This window comes from Ornithodoros turicata, unplaced genomic scaffold, assembly GCF_037126465.1.
Source record: "Ornithodoros turicata isolate Travis unplaced genomic scaffold, ASM3712646v1 ctg00000911.1, whole genome shotgun sequence".
Classification (NCBI taxonomy): Eukaryota; Metazoa; Arthropoda; class Arachnida; order Ixodida; family Argasidae; genus Ornithodoros; species Ornithodoros turicata.
In genome coordinates, this window is record NW_026999415.1 from 212,973 (window position 1) to 234,882 (window position 21,910).

A 21,910-nucleotide genomic window follows, 5' to 3' on the forward strand; every position below is an offset into this window, starting at 1 on the left:
GATTTACAAAACCGGTGACAGGAACTGTCCATCTACTTACTGTCCCATCTCAGTGTTACCAGTCCTTTTCCAAGGGGTCTGAACTCGTAATTTATAAATGACTCGACGATTATTTTAAAAAATGTGACCTTCTCTCTGAAAAGCCGTTCTGTTTTTGACAACATAGATCAACTGAGCTTGCTCTCCTTGTACAAAAAATGGTCATTGTTAAAAACATTGAAAGTTGGCTGCTGACCTTGGACGTGTTCATTAATTTCAGCAATGCCTTTGATTCTACATCGCAGAGTTCTGGAAATCTTGTTTGGGGGGAACTACCCTGAAAAATTGGGTTTAACCCGAAAACGAAGAGCCCTGAGCACACAGTATGCACTTGTACAGCTTTGAGCTATTCAAGGAATAGTATGAAGATTACTAAAAACTGCACAGCAGAGTTCACACATCACTGACTCGAGAAAAATAAGCGTAGCCTAATTGTATGACAACAAAACAGAAATAAAAATATTCGTACAAGAAAAGAAACGAAACATAATGATGTGACTGTCCCAAATTGAGTAAGAGCAGTCCGTCTGAAAGTCCTACACTTTACCTCTCGGAAAATACTGGAGGGTTGTGCGCGCTGCTTTGAGCTTGTGGCCTAGGTCGTGCACAATGGGGATTATTTGTGGAGTTGGAACGCGGACAGTGTAACAAGGCATTGCGAATGTGGTGCCACCTAGTTTTCAAAGATCAAGAATCAGAGATGCGCCTGGACTGGCATGCCCTCATAATGTCCGTTTTATGAAATTACAGGCGCAGGAGAAAGTACTGACACGCTCCATATTAAGGACAAGCCCAGAGGCACTTGTGAACAAGAATACTCAGGTTGCAGTTCTTCATATGCACAGTTCAAGATCAGCACAACAATAGTAGAACTGCAGCCCGACAGCACTGCACTATTCACTATGAATGACCAACTAACTGAGCGACATCGAGACCAGAGCAAGCCGTGTGCACTTGCATCCACGTCAAAAACCAGCCTCGAATGCCACATGTTTTCACACTGTCACAATGAGTCTGAAAAGTGTTCCACTACTCCTCCAACAAATATTCAGATGGGAGAGAAGGGTTCTGGGTGTAACATCTATCCCGCTGCATTCTCGTGGTATGGAAGTGACAAGAACCATGTGGTGAAGCATACTGACAAGAGGCCACACAAGAGTGATATCTGTCCTGCAGAGTTCAGCCTGAGCGGGAACATACAGCAGCACAAGCGGACAGATTCATGCAAGAAGCCACACAAGTGTGATGAGTGCCCTGCAGAGTTCAGCCGGAGTGCTCATCTGCAGCAGCACAAGAGGATACACACAGGCGATAAGCCATACAAGTGCGATGTCTGCCATGCAGAGTTCAGCCTGAGAGGGAACCTACAGCAGCACAAGCGGACACACACGGGTGAGAAGCCATACAAGTGCGATTCCTGCAACGCAGAGTTCAGCCAGAGCGGGCATCTACAGCAGCACAAGCGGACACACACGGGTGAGAAGCCATACAAATGTGATGTCTGCCACGCAGAGTTCAGCCAGAGCTGGGCCCTACAGCAGCACAAGCGAACACACACGGGTGATAAGCCATACAAGTGCGATTCCTGCAACGCAGAGTTTAGCCAGAGTGGGCATCTACAACAGCACAAGCGTACACACACGGGTGAGAAGCCATACAAGTGCGATTCCTGCAACGCAGAGTTCAGCCTGAGAGGGAACCTACAGCAGCACAAGCGGACACACACGCGTGAGAAGCCATACAAGTGCGATTCCTGCAACACAGAGTTTAGCCAGAGTGGGCATCTACAACAGCACAAGCGTACACACACGGGTGAGAAGCCATACAAGTGCGACGTCTGCCACGCAGAGTTCATCCAGAGCTGGGCCCTACAGCAGCACAAGCGAACACACACGGGTGATAAGCCATACAAGTGCGATGTCTGCCACGCAGAGTTCAGCCTGAGAGGGAACCTACAGCGGCACATGCGGACACACACGGGCGAGAAGCCATACAAGTGCGTTCTCTGTCCTGCAGCGTTCAGACAGTGCGGAACCTTGTCACGTCACAAGCGGACACACACGGGTGAGCAGCCATAAACTCTCAACCTCTGTCCTGCAGTGTTCATCCATAACTCAAACTTGCAGCGTGATACAAGTGTGGTCTCTGTCCTACGGAATATCACAAAGAGGCGTTTTGAGGCGACAAGCCACAGAGCCGTTTACTAGGAGAGGTTGGCCATTGGGAGGAGCCTGTCCCAAAGCGCGCCATTTGACGTGACACGATGGGCGGCGCCAAGGCCAGTGGCACCATTTTGCATCAGAGCTATCGCCTTGAAATCCCCCATTCCGCCATTTTGGGGCGGAGGCACAGCCTTGAACTTCCCCTGTGCCGCCGCGGGTCGTCTTTCATCCCAGTCAAGTGGGCGGAGCGATGACGTCTGTGACGTCACGGTGGCTCCCCCATCTCCGGGCGGCAAAAGATCAGAGAATTGCCAAATTCTTCCTATAAACGGCTCTGAGAAGCCATAGAAGAGCATTCTCTGTTCTGCAGACCTGAGGCACAGCACAAACCTGCAGTGTAACAAGAAGACCTACATGGATGTGATGCAATACAGATGCAACCTCTGTACTGCAGAGTTCATGTGGAGCAGGAACACACAAAGTTAGAGAAGCCGCTGCTAGAGCTAGTTCAGCCAGAGCACGAATTTGTGGCTTAAGATGTAGCCAGGACACTCTTGGGATAGGGACCATACAGGTGCGCAGGCACCAAATACACTTGAAAGAGTGTCAGTGTAGTGCTGTCATGTGTCCTGAACCCAGAGACCTGAAGAACATGCTCATGCACAGAGAGGAGAAGGCGGTACCGATGCAATCTGTCTCCCGCCGTATTTTACTTGTGTTTGACATTTTGAAACTCGCACGCACGAACAGACCGAGGGTAAAAAGAGTTGGGTTGGGTGCTCACGCATGTAAAACGTAGAAAAAAAAGAAAACAGTGCCGAGAAACAAACAGACCATGAAGGGACACCCATACAGTGGCCCTCATCTGCTAAGAAAGGGTTACTTCCATGAACAACATGCGTTGCATTGTTTCCTGTTTGCCTCTTTATTCCTTTGTCTTTTATTCATTTTTTTCCTTTATTCCTCTTTATTATGATGATGAATGCTTTTTTTATGCCTTACATCTCCTCAACTGATAACATGAACAAATAAATCAACCAACCCAAAGAAACAAAAGAAAATATGTCTACAAGACGTGACAACTTGTAAGAACAATCCCAACAGTTACCTTTTGTGTTACTAGCATCTGTTGTGTAATGTGTTACAATTTGTAACAGTTTGTGAATGACACATCAGGAGAAATCACGGAGAGACAATCTTGTGTGGTATGGGAGATTAAAAACTGTGACATCAGTCTCTAGAACGTTTTTCTTTTTTTTGTTCCGAGAGGGTTGACTTGGACACTGAAACTACTAGAACTACAACTAGGACAACTACTGCTCTACAAATTTGACCATACTGGAGTCCTCTCCAATTGAGAGTGATATAGGGTAGGGTAGGGTAATAGGATAAATAGGGTCCAGAAATTGAGGCACTAAAAACGATGGGAGTAGCCAGCCACCTGTTTACGTACTGGCAAGAACGTGCAAGTATCCAAGGTTATTGTGATTTACAAAAGCAGTGACAGAAACTGTCCATCTAATTACCGCCCCATTTCAGTGTTACCGGTCTTTTCCGATCGTTTTGAATCCGTGATTTATAGATGACTTGCCTCTTATTTTAATAAACAAGACCTTCTCTCCATAGTTAATTTCTTAGGCAATTTCAGGCATTGTATGTATTTGTCCTTTCTATGTTGTTCCAGCCTCAGAACGTCAGTTCTCTCATGTTCAACTGTTGCCGCTTGCGTCGATCCCGTCGTATGAATGTGTGTATGAGTGAGCAAAAATGTAAGAGTGAGAAGAGGATGAGTGAGAGAGAGTGGTTGATTTTTCTCTTCATATGGGGACGCGCCCTTGGAAGTCGCTGGGGAGGCGTGTTAGCTTAGCTCAACTGGTAGAGCCCTGGACCGGAAATCCAGAAGATGTGGGTTCGACTTCTACAGCTGGCTAACCTTTTCAGTGACTTACATCTTTCATGGTCTATGGACTTCTGTTCTTTATTGTTTCTGAGCTGGTTCGCTCCCCCCCCCCTTCCCCGCTGAATGTGTCACGATCGCCCTTGTGGTTGGAACTCTCAGTTTGAGAAACACTGGCCTACACTGTATCTCCGTGGCAGTCGTGTTGCCAGACTACGTGGACGACATGACGTGAGGCGCGTTGTGGCACACTGAGTGACTACAGGCATGACAGAGCGGGTAGGGGTGTCCGCTCGTTGGCGAGAGCAAAGGGCATGCGTAACTCTATGAAGCAGCCTGTTCAAATCCAACGACCGATGGGCTGTGCCACAATTTTCCGCCGAATGTCGGCGCACTGCTCCCTGAAATCATCCCAGTGCCCACATCAAACCCCTGTGCCCCACTCCCTTGTGCTGTCCCCGGTGCATCTGCGAACGTCTGTACGCCGCTCGCACCAACATCTCCTATATAGCAGAAGGCCTGCGTACTCCTATGTCACACAAAGAAGCGTGCTGATACAATTCTGTTAACGCTGCCATGACATCAATGAAAGAGCGAACGAGAGAAAACAGCAGCAGCTCGAAAAGCTCACACACGCCTTCTGCTATGTGTTGCTCACACCCAATGTTCCTCCGTAGCACTTATACGTAATCATCATTCAGCCTCGCACGTCGGACACCCCTTACAAGAACCACGCTCAAAGTTGTGATGTTCAAGACCAGTAACGTGAATCCAATCACTATAAAGGAATCGGGTGCTTGGCTTATCATATTTTTGGAGCCGTTATCGTAAAGCCATTCCGATCTGTAGGATCTCCTCTAATCATTCGAAATCTCCCCATTGACCCCTCGTTGGGATAAAGAAACGAAGGAGGGGGTGATAGGGCGTCGCGATAATCAAAATACCCCTTTCCACTTACGCTAGGCTTCACCAAGTCCAGAAAGTGAATTAATGAATTACTAGCAGGTTTTTCCGAAAAGATACTTATACACGAAAAGAAATGAAACAGAAGGCCATGACTCTCCTGAATGGGGCTCAGGGCATGTGTTTGAAGGACCGGCACTTTACCTTTCAGCAAGTAAGAGAGGGGGAGCCACTTTAACTTTGCACCTTCAATCGCGCACAATGGGGATGATTTGTGGATCCTGACGAGGACAGCGTGGAAAGGCACAGCGAAAGTGGTGCCATCTGTTTTTTTTTTTTTTATTGTGAACTAGAGATGCGGTTGGACTGGTTCGCCCTCTGAATGTTCGATTTTTGAAATTTTAGGAGCAAGAGAAAGCACCGGTACCCTCCATATTAAGGACAAGCCCAGAGGCACTCGTGATCAAGTGTTCTCCAGGTTGCACTTTCTCGAATGCGCGGTTCGAGATCAGCAGAGCAACAGTTGAAGCTCGATTAAACAACACTGCAGTAGTGACAATGGAAGATCCACCCACGGAACGACCTCCAGAAAAGAGCAAGTCATGTGGACTTGCATGCACCTCCAAAGCCAGACTGCAACACCACATGTTTGCACACTGTCACAGTGAGTCTGAAAAGTGTCCTGCTACTCTTCCACCAAATATTCAGGTGGGAGAGGAGGGCTTTGGGTGCGACGTGTGTCACTCTGCATTTTCACAGTCTGTCAGTCACGCGAACCACGTGTCGAAGCGTACTGATGAGAAGACATACAGGTGCGATCTCTGTCCTGCAGAGTTCAACCGGAATGCGCATCTACGGCTTCACAAGCGGACACACAATGGGGAGAAGCCATACATGTGACGTCTGCCCTGCAAAGTTCCGCCGGAGCAGTGACATGCAGCGCCATGTCACTGTAATTGTGTATAAGAGGACACGCACCGGTGAGAAGCCATACAAGTGTGACCTCTGTCCTGCAGAGTTCATCCAGAGTACGCACCTGCAGCATCACAAGAAGAAACACATGGGCGAGAAGCCATGCAAGTGCGATGTCTGCCCTGCAGAGTTCATCCAGAGAAGTAACCTGCAGTGTCATAAGAGGACACACACTGGTGAGAAGCCATACAAGTGTGGTGTCTGCCCTGCGGAGTTCAGCCGGAGCGGGCACCTACGGGACCACAAGCGGACACACACTTGAGAGAAACCATACAAGTGCCATGTCTACCCTGCGCAGTTCAGCCAGAGCAAGTACCTACAGCATCACAGGCGGACACACATGGGGGAGATGCCATAAAGGTGGGACCTCTGTCCCGCAGAATACAACCACGGCGTGGGGCGAGAAGTCATACAGGAGCATTCTCTGTTTTGCAAACTTGAGGCACACCACGAACCTGCAGCTTTATAGGCGGACGTCTATGGGCGTGAAGCCACAGAAATGCAACCTCTGTCCTGCTGGGTTCAGCCACAGTACAAACACATACTATCCAGAGAACAAGCTGCTAGCAGAGCGTCAGCTTGTTCAGCGAGAGCGTAAACTTCAAACTTGACAAGTGGCCATGAGGCACTTGGGATAGAAACGATGCATTTATGCAAGAAAGCAGCCGTCCCAGTGTCAATTCCGTTGTCCTCTACCCGGACACCTGAACAAGTACATCCTAGTGCACAGAGAGGCAATGCTGTATGACACCATATTTTATTTCTGTTCGATATTTTTAAACTCGCATACATGAACAGACTGAGTGAGTTTGAAAAAAAGTTGGATTGAAGCTGGATTGGGTGGTGATGGATGTCAGAAGGAAACCCAGTGCCTGTGGAATGACATCTATGGAGCGATCACTGTGAGACAGTTGTGTGTTGTATAAGAGATTAAATGTGGTTGTGATGTTTGTCACATGAGACAGCGTTAGCTTTATTAATGAATAAATGTTCTCGTGACTGACGCTTCAGGTACAGTTGAGAAACGTTCGTTACGGCAGTTAAAACTAGTCCCGCCTTGCGAGGAGAAGGGGTTCTTTGTGAAACGGTGCAATGATACAGCCGTCGATGGGGCTGTCCGACGTTCTATCGTTACAGTGGTGTCCCCAGTCTCGGGGGAACGCTTTTTATGCGAGGGAGTAACTGGACACTACAACTACTCCTCTGCTACTTGACGTTATTGGATTATCCTCAGATCTGTGCAGTGATTGGCCTTGCGTGTGTCGCGTGGTGAAGCTGTATCCGGATTGCCCTCAATAATGACTCCTGAGTTGTATAATTCGTATTTTCTAATATTTTCAGCTCAAAGTAATACATTTACTCGAAATAAATGGAAACCTGTTTACCTGCATCGCCTCTGTTAGGGATGCACTCGCAGGTGACGACGTAGGAAGGAGTTGACAGTGTGTCACAGGTAGTCGTCATCCATTTTGTCCAACGCCTTCGTCAAATGAGACTGGGAGGAGTCTGCAGTAAGGAGTACCACATGTCCTTGCTTATTATACTCTGCAGATAAGAGTGATTGAGATGAGGACTGTATGGGGATCACTGCTGTGCCGAGATGAAATCACTGAGACTTCCTCTGCACCAGCCGTGCACCATCGTTGCTTTGTGAGCTAGCGCCGAGTGTCGTTGAAACACGTATGGTTCGTTACCGAAAATGGAAATTTATCCAAGAGACCAAATGCTTCTTCAGGATGTCGTTCATGTGATTGTCCTGGTGGATCTTTACTTCTGGACCCACGAGCTCTCCAGCACATCTGACGCTTCTATTCCATCATCGCCGATCAGGACTCGAGTTCCAGTTGAGTTTTAGGCGTCTACATCTCTTTCACGCTGGGGCAGTATTCATGGAGGAAGGAAACACAAGGAGCGGCACCTCCCTCCAGATAGAGTCACTGTACCGGGGGAAGAGTACCGCAATCGCTCCGCGTCGTCTGCTCCGGCAGCCATATTGCTTCCAAGCCGCCGCGGAGCGCGTGTTAGGATAGCTGTAGTTCAGTGTTACATGGCGTTGATTTCGCGGCTGTGCACCACAACTTTGGTGACTTCCTGTGGTGGGACTCGGCTAATACTTAATGAAGAGGGCACAAGCGTCTCTAAAGTATCATTTATTGTATTATGTAGCTAAGAGACGAATTATTTGGCGCGTGTTCGCCGTTGTAAGGCATCGTCCAGTCTCGTTTGCGCTCCGTAGAGCTTTTTTTTTCCCCTTTTAGTTCACTTGTTTTGTGGAAATAAAACTATAGTTCTCGCCTGTGCAGCTTTAGATTGACATAAATAACCTCCACCAGTTTTATTATCATCTTTTCGCAATTAAATTTCTATTTCACACGTTCAATGGCTATGCGCATGCCAACGCTTTTTCATGCGCATTTAAAGTGCTGCGGATTGTTCTTCCAGTCCCCCTCTCCAATGCAAGCGGTTGATCTTCCATGGGAGTAGATCGAGAGCTTCAGGTCACTACATTCCGTCTCAGCCTTTGCTCGTTCCTTTTAAGAATATGATCTTGTCGAAGGAACCATCCCATGGCTTGTCTGCAGGTTTGTCCTGTACATATATCCTCGATGCTCTGTTCAGAGAAATTTGTGACGGTGTTGTCTTCCTCGGCAAAGTTGATTCACTCACAATTACAGCTCAATATTTCTAAATACATAGTTTTCATAAGAGTACCTGATAAGGTGAATATCTACATGTATTTCGACGCATTACCTTCCTCCACTTCCCCTTGATCCTATACTAGGGTGTCATCAACTTCAGTGTGCAAGTCTTTTGGTGACTCCTAGGAGAACTCTGCGTGCGAAGAACGGGGGATAGGAGCTTTCCTCAGCCTGATAGGTGTCCGGTATGCAAAAATGCTACGGACTGCCGTCCACTTCAGCTTCTTCCTATCGATTCTCCTTGTCCTTGAAGTCGTCGCGTGTGAAGTGGTCCTGAGTCCTGAGAGTGGCGTTTTGTTAGCACCGCAGAACAGAGAACGCAATGGGAAGATCCGAGAAGCACTACTTTGATACGCCCGGCTGTTCTTCGCACAGTTTAACTGTTATTCAATACAGTGTGCAAAGGCTTTTTCCGGCCGATTCTGGGCCGATCGACGCGTCCCGTCACTTTTACCCGTCGGAATGCAGAAAAAGGCTTTGCCTGACTCTGTCCCGTTGCTGCACAACATTCAGGCATGGTTGTTCGTAGTTGCTCAGCTCTCTGGGATCCATTTCACGTACAAAAACGCAAGAGCGTCCCAGGAACATACACGCACATGCGTCACAGCTATTGCGTTCCCCGGAGACTCGCCGGGAAGTTGGAAGCAAAGAGGAGGAAAGGGCACCACGTGACGCGCCTCGGCAAATGAGCGAAGCGGCGGCACGAGGAAAGCGAATGCGATACTCTTCCCCCGGGTACAGTGACTCTACCTCCAGACTGGCGTAGCTGCCGTCTAGCGGTCGCTCGGGTGAAAATCGCCATTACGTTCTGTCCACCACGTGATCCTCTCTAAAGTTTCGGTTTTGCGAGACTTTGTTTCTCGCGCTGCTCTCCGTGTGATTTCGCTTTTCGAAAGTCATTTATTGTGAAAATGTGAGCGCCATCGTAGAAACGACGTACATATGGTAATGTGTTTCTGTCACGGCTGCGGCTCTCGCCGAACAGAAAGCAGCTCTGTCACGGGAACACGTTTTGTCGTAAGTACACGATCAGTTATTTTAGTCTCCTGTGTGTTTTCGAGTCATGTTAAATCGTTTGTTTGGGACCTGGCACTGCCGCAGATTCATTTCATATCCTCTGTTGTTGTACAGCTTGGGGTCAAAGTTTACGGAACACGGCGCCTGCCCACTTCTTCATAGGAGAACGAAGACATCGAATAAGAAACGGGTGGCCGGCTATTCCATCCATCTCTCAGTATGTGTGCCCACTCCTGCTTGCTGCTAGGTTGTCGCTCCATTGGAGAAATACTGCACACCGGTGTTGCGTAAACTTTTGTCCCAAGCTGTAGGAATCTTGATTAATGGTGTGCTGGGTCGTTAGTTACACGTGTGGTAGTGGGTAAGTTCGTGCCTTTCAGAGCCTTTTGTGTATTTCAGAAGTCGTGGAGATGGTCAGTTCACCTAGAATATGCACCCGTCTAGACTGACCAAGGGTAGGTTAGGAGAGCCTTCTATATTTTTCATGCGTTGTAGAGTGAGTCACTTCACGTGGGATATGCACCCGTTGAGAGTGAACAAAGCTTATGCCTGTACACCCTATTACGTATTTCACACTCTGGGGGTGGGTCGGTTCATGTAGAACATGCACCCGTCGGGACTGACCAGGGTCAGGTAAGGACTGCCTTTTATGAATTTTCACACTTTGGTGAGTGGGTCAGTTCATGTATGGATATGAACACGTAGAGACCGACCAAGGTTAGGTCAGGTGAAGATTTTCCTGACCAAACCTTCGTCAGCCTTCACGGCTGCATATTCTACATGAACCGGCGTTGTGAAATAGATAAAAGACACTCCTTACCTAACATTGTCAGTCTCGACGGATGCGCCGCGTCGCCAAGTGAGAACTGGCCCTTAGTACGCCCAAGATCATCGTTGTTCAGAATATGATATTGTCCTCTTTCCAGTAGATTTGTTCCTTTTCGAGATTTGCGCGCGCCTTTCCGTGACCATCTGGATGGATACGATAATTCCTAGAAAAAGGCTCCACTCTTCTGTGAACCGATAAATGTATCGTTCGGCAAAATGGTTGATGGCGAGAGTGTTACGCAGTAAAGTCGGGTTTTCAAACTGCATGTTGTTGCGTGCAGTTGTGCAGGTGCACGGGATCCGATGTAAATGCAGTCGTACAGAAAATCGAAAGAGAAATAAACGAACGCAACGTCTGCTGCCTAGTACACTTTATTGCCCTCAAAAGTTCCCGCCACCCATGATCATGTTGGTAAAACAGAATACCAGGGTCTCTTATTTCATATACGTGCAATAGATCATTTCGTAGTTAAGGGTTGCCGGTCAGCCATGTTGTTCATCAACGGATAATGGCGCATTTCTCACACTTGCTTGCCTGTGTGCATTTGTTCTCAGGGCAAATATTCAAAATACAACCGCAGAGGTCGACGTCAAGTTGACGACCTGCAAAGGGAAACGTCCTAACAATGATGGCTATACGGTAACATCGTTAATAATTCCAAAAGTCCTTACGTTCAAGCTCGTGTCCTTCAGGTGCAGCTTCACTGGCGACAAATACACCTTAAAAAGAAAGGGAAATTGAGTTTCTCGCACTCTCAAGTTCCCCGCCACCTGGATCGCTCCAGGTGAGCTGTTGCGTCACGCGGTTTCGACAGCTTGTTACGCGTCCTGAGCACGTGTTCACGTGACTACCTCATCTCTCTAAAAGTGTTACCGAATAACGAAGAAAGCATTCGTGTAGAAAACTTTCTACTGTTTTAGGGCGAAGGACATGTTCAAGGAAAAATGAAAGGATAGGGGGGTGTACATCGCCGTTTTTCTGTCGGTTCGCCATATCTTCAACCTAACTAAAGCTAAATTATGCTGGTGCGATCCGTTAGGGGTAAGTGTCGGGGACAAAAACCGTAGTTCGGAACCCGCCAATGTTTCCAACACCGTGTGTTCTTTTCAGTGGTTTACCCAGAATTCCAAGCGTGGATGGGTGTTGGAAAAAGTGGGTGGGGGTACGTCATTATCATAGTTACGTTATCACAACATATCGTCACTGACATGTATCTAAACCAGAAATCGTAAGGGCACCCCCTGTAGGGGATACACAGGTCAAAAAGTTAGGGGGTGTCACTGAACATTTGGGGGGTGGGGTGTTAGGGGGGTGCGGGGGTCTTGATATGTTACCGGTTCTTGTGCTATCCTAGGACATCTCCTCCGGGTATAGTAGAATAATTGTCAATTGAAAACTACCGCAGCTCTCAAAATGGAGCTTTTGATTCGATCAGACTTTCACAACATCCCATATAAGATCTCATATTACTGTTACCAAAGAGGAGGACGAAGACAACAGCGAAACGTAGAGGCGTCATTGTGTCCACGAAGAGATCGTTGAAACTTTCCTGGAGAAAGAAATAAAATTGTTCCTTCCTCAGAACATCAGTTTCTCTCTTGTAAAAAAGCTTGTTTGTTTGAAGTCTTCAGAAATAGTTTTGGTAGAAACCTCGCTTCCTCCGTGTGAAAGTGAAAAATGATAAAAGAAATGATAAACACGTTTGTGTTTGTCCTTCTAGACATGTGTTCCAGCCTCAGAACATGAACTGTCTCGTGTAAAAAACTTAGTTGCGAGTTTCGCATTTAAGGTTAGGCTTCTAAAACTTTGACGTTGACGCTGAAAATACGCTTTTCGGCTGTTGTGCTTTTCTGATGATAAATTGATACTATTACAGGGGTCTTTTTTTTCCAACGCCCTCGTTTTTCAGAGTCATCTTTGAGTCAAGTTATTTTGAGGGAGGAACAGACCGACGTCTTATCATATCACAAACGTGGTAGGGTTAGAACTGTGCCAAAGGAGTCGTGGTTATGAAGTGATTAGATGTATTCAATTGCATTACACCACATAATAATCAACGCAAAGCAGTGCAAACAGCAAACCATGCTATGTAGTACAGGAAGTAATAAAGAGCGGTTATCTCTCAAAGAAGTGCTTACCTGTATAGAGAGGATACTGCAGATGTGTGTAGACTACAGAATCTGCCTGGCTTTTATAGGACACTCCATACAGGCGTACGTGATTCCGTTGTCCTTCATAAATCTCTGTACGTGGACCGTTCCAGTAGGTTTTTAATGAGATTTCTGAAAAGTCCTCGACGAGAATTGACTTTCCAGTAAGTACCTTGTACATGGCATTTCCTTTGCAAGCACGCGTTCACAGCCACATGTGCACGTGGGATATAAAAACTAAAACAAAATTCGACGTCAACCGTAATTAAGATTATGGCCATGACCGAGATAGGGATTCAGATTATACAGAGCGTGGAAACTGTTGTGTGCTGCACGGATTCGCAGAATACGCAATTAACACGTACACGAACAAAAAAAAGGAGGGATGACACACAGCCACGTGAACACAACATGTTAGAAAAAAAAGATGCGTGTTGCTTACTACGTATTTGGTCGTATGAGATATAACCGTTTTGCACGGCGTCGCTTCGTATTTTACACTTTGCCATCCTTGTTTCTTTCTGGCCCAAGTGACCAAAACGTCCAAATGTTCATAAGACCCGAAAAAAAATTGGGCCTTTTGCGCATTTGGGTCAAATGAGCAGGACAGGATAAGGTGTCCAGAAGGCCCTAACGCCCAGAAGGCCCAAATGGTCATATGGCCCGAAAACCAGAAAGGAAGACTAACAGTGTATTTTTTCGACCGTATTTTTCAGTGTATAAGCGCCGTTATACATTGAAAGAAGTTCTATGAATAAGTCCTGCGCGTCATCTAATGTCATCATATGCGCGTCATCATCCTGCGCAGGACTTCTTCAGAGAACTTTTTTTTTATATATAACGGAGCTTGTACACAGAAAAATGCGGTAGTTTTATCAGTGCGAGTTATATGCGAGAAATATTTTTCTGTAAAATTGCTTTTCAGGTGTGACTGCGCAGGAATTCCACACTTTGCCGAGAATCGCTACGGCTTGGTATTTTGCTCGGGACTGAGATTTATTATGTTCATCAAGCAGTGCCCATTTTGGACAATTGCACTCGGTCACTCAGTGGAATATGCTCCTTCTGCAGCGCGCATATCACGTGAACACAAACAATGCGCTTCTTCCGCCTTGTGAAATCTAGTCTCCAAAGAGTTCAGTTACAGAATCAATTCGAAGGTGTCCGCGTATTTGATAGAGCGCCATTTGGTCGAACGGCCCCGAAAAAATTGCCCCGGGAAATTTGGTGACGGTACAAATGGTCTCGGAAAAAATTGCATCGATGGGTTAGAGCGGAAAAAACGGTCCCATGCGTAGGCGTGGTTTGCGACGTTCAGACCCCTCCCGAAATCGTACCTTTGGTAGCGCATCTGGAAGAGAGAAACGAGGAGTAAACCCTTCTCTCCTATGCAAATTTCCTCCTGAACCCTCCAGAAATATTTTTTTCTGGCTACGCTACTGCCGTGCCCGGCTTGGGTACCTTCGCAGAAAAAGCGCTACATATTGTGCGTCATAGCAGTATTCAAGCGAAAGTTGAAAAGCTTTTAATGCGGCAAACAAATCAGTTGTTCAATAAATATATTAGGCACAGAGCTTACCAATCTGTACCGAGCGAAATATTGAACGCTGTAAGGATTCAATATTTATTTGTATTTTACTTTTTGTCAAATTTATATCTTATTTGCTTGAAAATTTGTTTCGTCATTTCAGTACTTTTATTAATATTTTTAGTTCAGTTACCTTTTTCTCCTCTGTCACATTCAGCATTTAATTAATATTGCACATATGTGCAAAGAAATACAGTATCTAGGTCACTCCTAGTCTTCCCACCTGGTTTTCGGGCCATATGGCCATTCGGGCCATATGAATATTTTGGCCTTCTGGACACCTTACCCTGCCCTTCTCATTTGACCCAAATGCTCAAAAGGCCCAAATTTTTTTCGGGTCTTATGAACATTTGGGCGTTCTGGTCACTTGGGCCTTCTGCACACTTGGGCCATATGAGATGATACCGTGCAAAACTATGCGATAACCTCATAACTGAGGTTTCTCGTTTCCTGTTGTTGTACTTTCCGATGCATTCCCCATTCAAATCAGGGAGAAGAAAGAAAGAAGGGTGTGAAAAGGGGGTAACTTCTATAGTTGACACCGACGTCAACATGGCGTCTAATAAAGGGTGTAAAAAGTGGTGGTAAATGAAATCATCATTTATCCAAATTACTACCGGAAGGGCGTACGCCTCCGTGGCTGACCGAATCAGAAGCGGGAAAACCTGCTACGCGTCGAAGTTCTGTTTCGAGAGTCATATAGCAGATAGAACTTTGCAACCTTTTAGGCACAACATATAGTGAAAACTATTACCTTCTAAAAGGTGTAGCTGCTCCACCCATTTTTCTAAGAGTGTAGGGAGAGACAACTTAACGGTCTCCCTTGTGGTGCAACGAGAGATAACATATCAACTTGGAAGAAAATGCTGGGATAATTTTAAATTGGGAGTTTATGGTTTTCAGGTTCGGGTCAAATGTGGGAGCATAACTGCAATGAGTTATCATGTAATGCTAGAGGAGAGGACAACGTGCTGTGGTGTTTAGCCTAAGAACAACTATTTTGGCTACACAATGCGTTTTGGTCAGATTATTTCCCAGAAATCAGACAAGTTTCTCAAGGGACTGCACCGCTCATACGGTGTATCTCCCTGAGCGCAGACAAAAGCTCACCGGAAAAACGCTTACGCTCGTAACTTTGAAGGCGAACATAAGGTCATCGTTTTACTCGCTTCTTGTTTTCCAGCTGCTTTGTTTATACATTGGCCACTAATAAAAATATTTAAGACAGGTCAATCGAAGCCCCTTACATATTTGACACGTTGGGGAGTGGATTAGTTCATGTAGAATATGCACGCCCGGAGATTGACCAAGGCTATGCTACGGGAGCCTTTTACGTATTTGATGCGTTGCGGAGCGGTTCAGTTCATGTAGAATATGCACCCCTCGAGATTGACCAAGGTTTAGGTCCTGAGAGACTCTTACCTTATTTGGACGTGTGGTAGTGGGTCAGTTCATGTAGACTGTGCACCCGTGGAGAGTGGCGAAGGTTTTGTCAGGAGAGCCTTTTATGTATTTCACACGATGGGGATTGGGTGACTTCATGCAGAATATGCACCCGTCGAGACTGACCAAGGTTAGGTCAGGTGAAGGCTCTCTTGACCTAACCTTTGTCAGCTGACTCTAGCCTTCACGGGTGCATATCCTACATCAGCGGGCCCAAACGCCAACCTGTGAAATAGATAAAAGGCACTCCTAATTACGTCATATATATATATATATACATCATATATATATACGGGTATATACGTCAGATATACGGGTGCATATTCCACATAAACTCAAACACTCCCCAACGTGTGTAATACCTAATAGGTAATCCTGGCCTGACCTTGGTCAGTCTCGACGGGCGCATATTCAACATGAACCGGCTCACACCCCAATTTGTGAAATAGGCACTCCTTAGATAACATTGTCAGTCTCGACGGTTGCGCCGCGTCGCCAAGTGAGAACTGGCCCTTGCTACGCTCAGGATCATCGTTGTTCAGAATATGATATTGTCCTCTTACCAGTAGATTTGTTCTTTTTCGAGATTTGCGCGTGTTTTTCCGGGACAATCTGGATGTATACGATAATTCCTAGAAAAAGGCTCCACTCTTCTGTGAACCGATAAATGTAGCGTTCGGAAAAATGGTCGATGGCGAGAGTGTTACGCAGTAAAGTTGGGCTTTCAGACTGCACGTGTTGTTATCGCTGCACGGCGTGCAGTTGTGCAGACGCACGGGATCCCATGTAAATGCAGTTGTACAGAAAATCGAAAGAGAAATAAACGAACGCAATGTCTGCTGCTTAGTACAATTTATTGCCCTCAAAAGTTCCCGCCACCTATGACCATGTTAGTAAAAGAAAAGACCAGGGTCTCTTATTTCATATACGTGCAATTGATCATTTCGTAGTTAAGAGATGCCGGTCAACCATGTTGTTCATCCTTAGACGGAGCATGTCTTACACTTGCTTGCCGATGTGCAACTGTTCCCAGTGCAAGCGACATCAATACAAAGGCATAGCGAGGCATCGGCGCATTTCATACATCCGCTGGCCTTTGTGCAACTTCTGCTAGGGCAATCGGAATCGGAAACAATCGGAAGACAAGCGCAGAGGTCGACTGCAACTTGACGACCTGCAAAGGGAAAAGTCCTCACAATGATGGCTATACGGTAACATAGTTAGTAATTCCAAAGGAACTTACGTTCAAGCTCGTGTCCTTCAGGTGCAGCTTCACTGGCGACAAATGCACCTTAAAAAGAAAGGGCAATTTTTAGTTTCTCGCACTCTCAAGTTCCCCCCAAACTTGGATCCCACCAGGTGAGCTGTTGCGTCACGCGCTTTCGACAGCTTGTTACGCGTCCTGCGCACCTGTTCACGTGACTACCTCATCTCTCTAAACGTGTTACCGAATGACGAGGACAGCCTTCGTGTAGAAAACTTTTTGCTCTCTTAGGGCGAAGGACATGTTCAAGGAAAAAGGAAAGGATAGGGGGGTGTATATCACCGTTTTTCAGTGGGTTCGCAATAAGTCTCAACCTAACTCAAGCTGAATTATCCTGGAGCGACCCGCTATGGGTAAAAGACGGGGACGAAAACCCTAGTTTGGAACCCGCCAATGTCTCCAATACAGTGTGTTCTTTTCAGTGGTTTACCCAGAATTCCAAGCGTGGAGGGGTGTTGGAAAAAGTGGGTGGGGGTGCGTCATTATCATAGTTACGTTATCATAACATATCATCACTGACATGTATCTAAACCAGCAATCGTAAGGGCACCCCCTGTAGGGGATACACAGGTCAAAAAGTTAGGGGGTGTCACTGAACATTTGGGGGGTGTTAGGGGGTTGCAGGGGGTCTTGATATATTACCGGTTCTTGTGCTATCCTAGGACATCTCCTCCGGCTATAGTAGAATAATTGTCAGTTGAAAACAACCGCAGCTCTCATAATGAAGCTTTGGGTTTGATCAAACTTTCACAACATCTTATATTAGATCCCATATTAGTATTACCAAAGAGGAGGACGAAGACAACAGCGAAACGAAGAGGCGTCATTGTGTCCACGAAGAGATCGTTGAAACTTTCCTGGAGAAAGAGAATAAAAGAACTTGTTTGTTTGAAGTCCTCAGAAATAGTTTTGGTAGAAACCTCACTTCCTCCGATACAGCCATGTGTAGTTTCAACGAAAGTGAAAAATGATGAAAGAAATATTAAACACGTATGTGTTTGTCCTTCTATATATGTGTTCCAGCCTCAGAACATGACTTGCGAGTTTCGCATCTGAAGTTAGGGTTCTAAAACTTTGACGTTGACGTTGAAAATACGCTTTTCGCCTGTTGTGCTTTTCTGATGATAAATGGACACTATTACAGGAGTCTTTTTTCCAACGCCCTCGTTTTTCAGAGTCATCTTTGAGTCGAGATATTTTGAGGGAGGAACAGACCGACGTCTTATCATATCACAAACGTGGTAGGGTTAGAACTGTGCCAAAGAAGCCGTGGTTATGAAGTGATTATTGTTTGTTTATTGAATTAACATTACTATATACAAGGCTTAGGGATGGAATTATGGGTGTCATTAGCACATGCTAGTATTGACTCCCAGAGCTCATCCTCAATAACATTAGTTAGTTAACCAAAGGAGTCGTGGTTATGAAGTGATTAGATGTAGTCAATTGCATTACACCACATAATAATCAACGCAAAGCAATGCAAACAGCAAACCATGCTATGTAGTACAGGAAGTAATAAAGAGCGGTTATCTCTCAAAGAAGTGCTTACCTGTATAGAGAGGATACTGCAGATGTGTGTAGACTACAGAAACTGCCTGGCTTTTATAGGACACTCCATACAGGCGTACGTGATTCCTTTGTCCTTCATAAATCTCTGTACGTGGACCGTTCCAGTATGTTTTTAATGAGATTTCTGAAAAGTCCTCGACGAGAATTGACTTTCCAGTAAGTACCTTGTACATGGCATTTCCTTTGCAAGCACGCGTTCACAGCCACATGTGCACGTGGGATATAAACAAAATTCGACGCCAACCGTAATTAAGATTATGGCCATGACCGAGATAGGGATTCAGATTATACAGAGCGTGGAAACTGTTGTGTGCTGCATGGATTCGCAGAATACGCAATCAACACGTACACGAACAAAAAAAAAAGGAGGGATGACACACAGCCACGTGAACACAACATGTTAGAAAAAAAAGACGCGTGTTGCTTACTACGTATTCCAAGGAGGAGAAGAAAAAGTAGAAAGAAACAAGGATGGCAAAGTAAAATACGAAGCGACGCCGTGCAAAACTATGCGATAACCTCATAACTGAGGTTTCTCGCTTCCTGTTGTTTTACTTTCCGATGCATTCCCCATTCAAATCAGGGGGAAGAAAGAAAAAAGAGTGTGAAAGTTGACACCGACGTCAACATGGCGTCTAATAAAGGTTTAAGAAGTGGTGGTAAATGAAATAATCATTTATCCAAATTACTACCGGAAGGCGTACGCCTCCGTGGCTGACCGAATCAGAAGCGGGAAAACCTGCTACGCGTGGAAGTTCTGTTTTGAGAGTCATATAGCAGATAGAACTTTGCAACCTTTTAGGCACAACATATAGTGAAAACTATTACCTTCTAACAGGTGTAGCTGCTCCACCCATTTTTCTAAGAGTGTAGGGAGACAACTTAACGGTCTCCCTTGTGGTGCAACGAGAGATAACATATCAACGTGGAAGAAAATGCTGGTATAATTTTAAATTCGGAGTTTATGGTTTTCAGGTTCGGGCCAAATGTGGGAGCATAGCTGCAATGAGTTATCATGTAATGCTACAGGAAAGGACAACGTGCTGTGGTGTTTGGCCTAAGAACAACTACTTTGGCGACACAGTGCGTTTTGGTCAGATTCTTTCCCTGAAATCCGACAACTTTCTCAAGGGACTGCACCGCTCATACGGTGTATCTCCCTGGGCGCAGACAAAAGCTCACCGGAAAAACGCTTACGCTCGTAACTTTGAAGGCGAACATAAGGTCACCGTTTTACTTGCTTCTTGTTTTCCTGCTGCTTTATTTATACATTGGCCACTAATAAAAATATTTAAGACAGGTCAATCAAAGCCTCTTACATATTTGACACGTTGGGGAGTGGATTAGTTCATGCAGAATATGCACGCCCGGAGATTGACCAAGGCTATGTTACGGGAGCCTTTTACGTATTTGATGCGTTGCGGAGTGGGTCAGTTCATGTAGAATATGCACCCCTCGGGATTGACCAAGATTAAGTCAGGAGAGCCTGCTATGTATTTCACATGTTGCAGAGTGTATCAGTTTATGTAGAACACGCACGCGTCGAGAGTGACCAAGATTATGTTAGGGTAGCCTTTTACGTACTTGATGCGTTGCGGAGTGGACCGAGTGGGTCAGTTCATGTAGAATATGCATCCCTCGGGATTGACCAAGGTTAAGTCAGGAGAGCCTGCTATGTATTTCACATGTTGCAGAGTGTATCAGTTTATGTAGAACACGCACGCGTCGAGAGTGACCAAGGTTATGTTAGGGTAGCCTTTTACGTACTTGATGCGTTGCGGAGTGGACCGAGTGGGTCAGTTCATGTAGAATATGCATCCCTCGGGATTGACCACGGTTAAGTCAGGAGAGCCTGCTATGTATTTCACATGTTGCAGAGTGTATCAGTTTATGTAGAACACGCACGCGTCGAGAGTGACCAAGATTATGTTAGGGTAGCCTTCTACGTACTTGATGCGTTGCGGAGTGGACCGAGTGGGTCAGTTCATGTAGAATATGCATCCCTCGGGATTGACCAAGGTTAAGTCAGGAGAGCCTGCTATGTATTTCACATGTTGCAGAGTGTATCAGTTTATGTAGAACACGCACGCGTCGAGAGTGACCAAGGTTATGTTAGGATAGCCTTTTACGTACTTGATGCGTTGCGGAGTGGACCGAGTGGGTCAGTTCATGTAGAATATGCATCCCTCGGGATTGACCAAGGTTAAGTCAGGAGAGCCTGCTATGTATTTCACATGTTGCAGAGTGTATCAGTTTATGTAGAACACGCACGCGTCGAGAGTGACCAAGGTTATGTTAGGGTAGCCTTTTACGTACTTGATGCGTTGCGGAGTGGACCGAGTGGGTCAGTTCATGTAGAATATGCATCCCTCGGGATTGACCAAGGTTAAGTCAGGAGAGCCTGCTATGTATTTCACATGTTGCAGAGTGTATCAGTTTATGTAGAACACGCACGCGTCGAGAGTGACCAAGATTATGTTAGGGTAGCCTTTTACGTACTTGATGCGTTGCGGAGTGGACCGAGTGGGTCAGTTCATGTAGAATATGCATCCCTCGGGATTGACCAAGGTTAAGTCAGGAGAGCCTGCTATGTATTTCACATGTTGCAGAGTGTATCAGTTTATGTAGAACACGCACGCGTCGAGAGTGACCAAGGTTATGTTAGGGTAGCTTTTACGTACTTGATGCGTTGCGGAGTGGACCGAGTGGGTCAGTTCATGCAGAATATGCATCCCTCGGGATTGACCAAGGTTAAGTCAGGAGAGCCTGCTATGTATTTCACATGTTGCAGAGTGTATCAGTTTATGTAGAACACGCACGCGTCGAGAGTGACCAAGGTTATGTTAGGGTAGCCTTTTACGTACTTGATGCGTTGCGGAGTGGACCGAGTGGGTCAGTTCATGTAGAATATGCATCCCTCGGGATTGACCAAGGTTAAGTCAGGAGAGCCTGCTATGTATTTCACATGTTGCAGAGTGTATCAGTTTATGTAGAACACGCACGCGTCGAGAGTGACCAAGGTTATGTTAGGGTAGCTTTTTACGTACTTGATGCGTTGCGGAGTGGACCGAGTGGGTCAGTTCATGTAGAATATGCATCCCTCGGGATTGACCAAGGTTAAGTCAGGAGAGCCTGCTATGTATTGCACATGTTGCAGAGTGTATCAGTTTATGTAGAACACGCACGCGTCGAGAGTGACCAAGGTTATGTTAGGGTAGCTTTTTACGTACTTGATGCGTTGCGGAGTGGACCGAGTGGGTCAGTTCATGTAGAATATGCATCCCTCGGGATTGACCAAGGTTAAGTCAGGAGAGCCTGCTATGTATTTCACATGTTGCAGAGTGTATCAGTTTATGTAGAACACGCACGCGTCGA

At 46.1% G+C, this 21,910-nt stretch overlaps 1 protein-coding gene and 3 long non-coding RNA genes across 4 annotated transcripts in view; 2 read left to right on the forward strand and 2 right to left on the reverse strand.

The window, feature by feature from the left end:
* Positions 1-5,845: 5,845 nt before the first annotated feature.
* Positions 5,846-6,235, forward strand: LOC135375626 (protein krueppel-like). Its single transcript, XM_064608300.1, has one exon. The coding sequence runs from the start codon at positions 5,846-5,848 to the stop codon at positions 6,233-6,235; it is 390 nt and encodes a 129-aa protein (XP_064464370.1).
* Positions 6,236-9,495: 3,260 nt separating this feature from the next.
* The window catches only part of LOC135375651 (uncharacterized), a 42,282-nt gene continuing 29,867 nt past the window's right edge, over positions 9,496-21,910 (forward strand). The window contains exon 1 of the long non-coding RNA XR_010417318.1: positions 9,496-9,689. This is a non-coding gene — a long non-coding RNA (uncharacterized LOC135375651). The remainder of the gene's footprint in view (positions 9,690-21,910) is intronic.
* Positions 10,872-12,690, reverse strand: LOC135375619 (uncharacterized). Its single transcript, XR_010417301.1, has 4 exons — positions 12,657-12,690; positions 11,995-12,067; positions 11,190-11,237; positions 10,872-11,120 (listed from the first exon to the last, which is right to left on the reverse strand). It is a non-coding gene; the product is annotated as an uncharacterized LOC135375619 (long non-coding RNA).
* LOC135375650 (uncharacterized) overlaps positions 16,537-21,910 on the reverse strand; it is a 128,409-nt gene continuing 123,035 nt past the window's right edge. Inside the window, exons 5-7 of the long non-coding RNA XR_010417316.1 lie at positions 17,748-17,820; positions 16,943-16,990; positions 16,537-16,873 (exon numbers count right to left, since the gene is read on the reverse strand). This is a non-coding gene — a long non-coding RNA (uncharacterized LOC135375650). The remainder of the gene's footprint in view (positions 16,874-16,942; positions 16,991-17,747; positions 17,821-21,910) is intronic.

What these genes read in the sequence shown, in the direction of transcription:
- LOC135375626 (XM_064608300.1), top strand. Translation starts at nt 5,846, where the DNA reads ATGCGCATCTACGGCTTCACAAGCGGACACACAATGGGGAGAAGCCAT.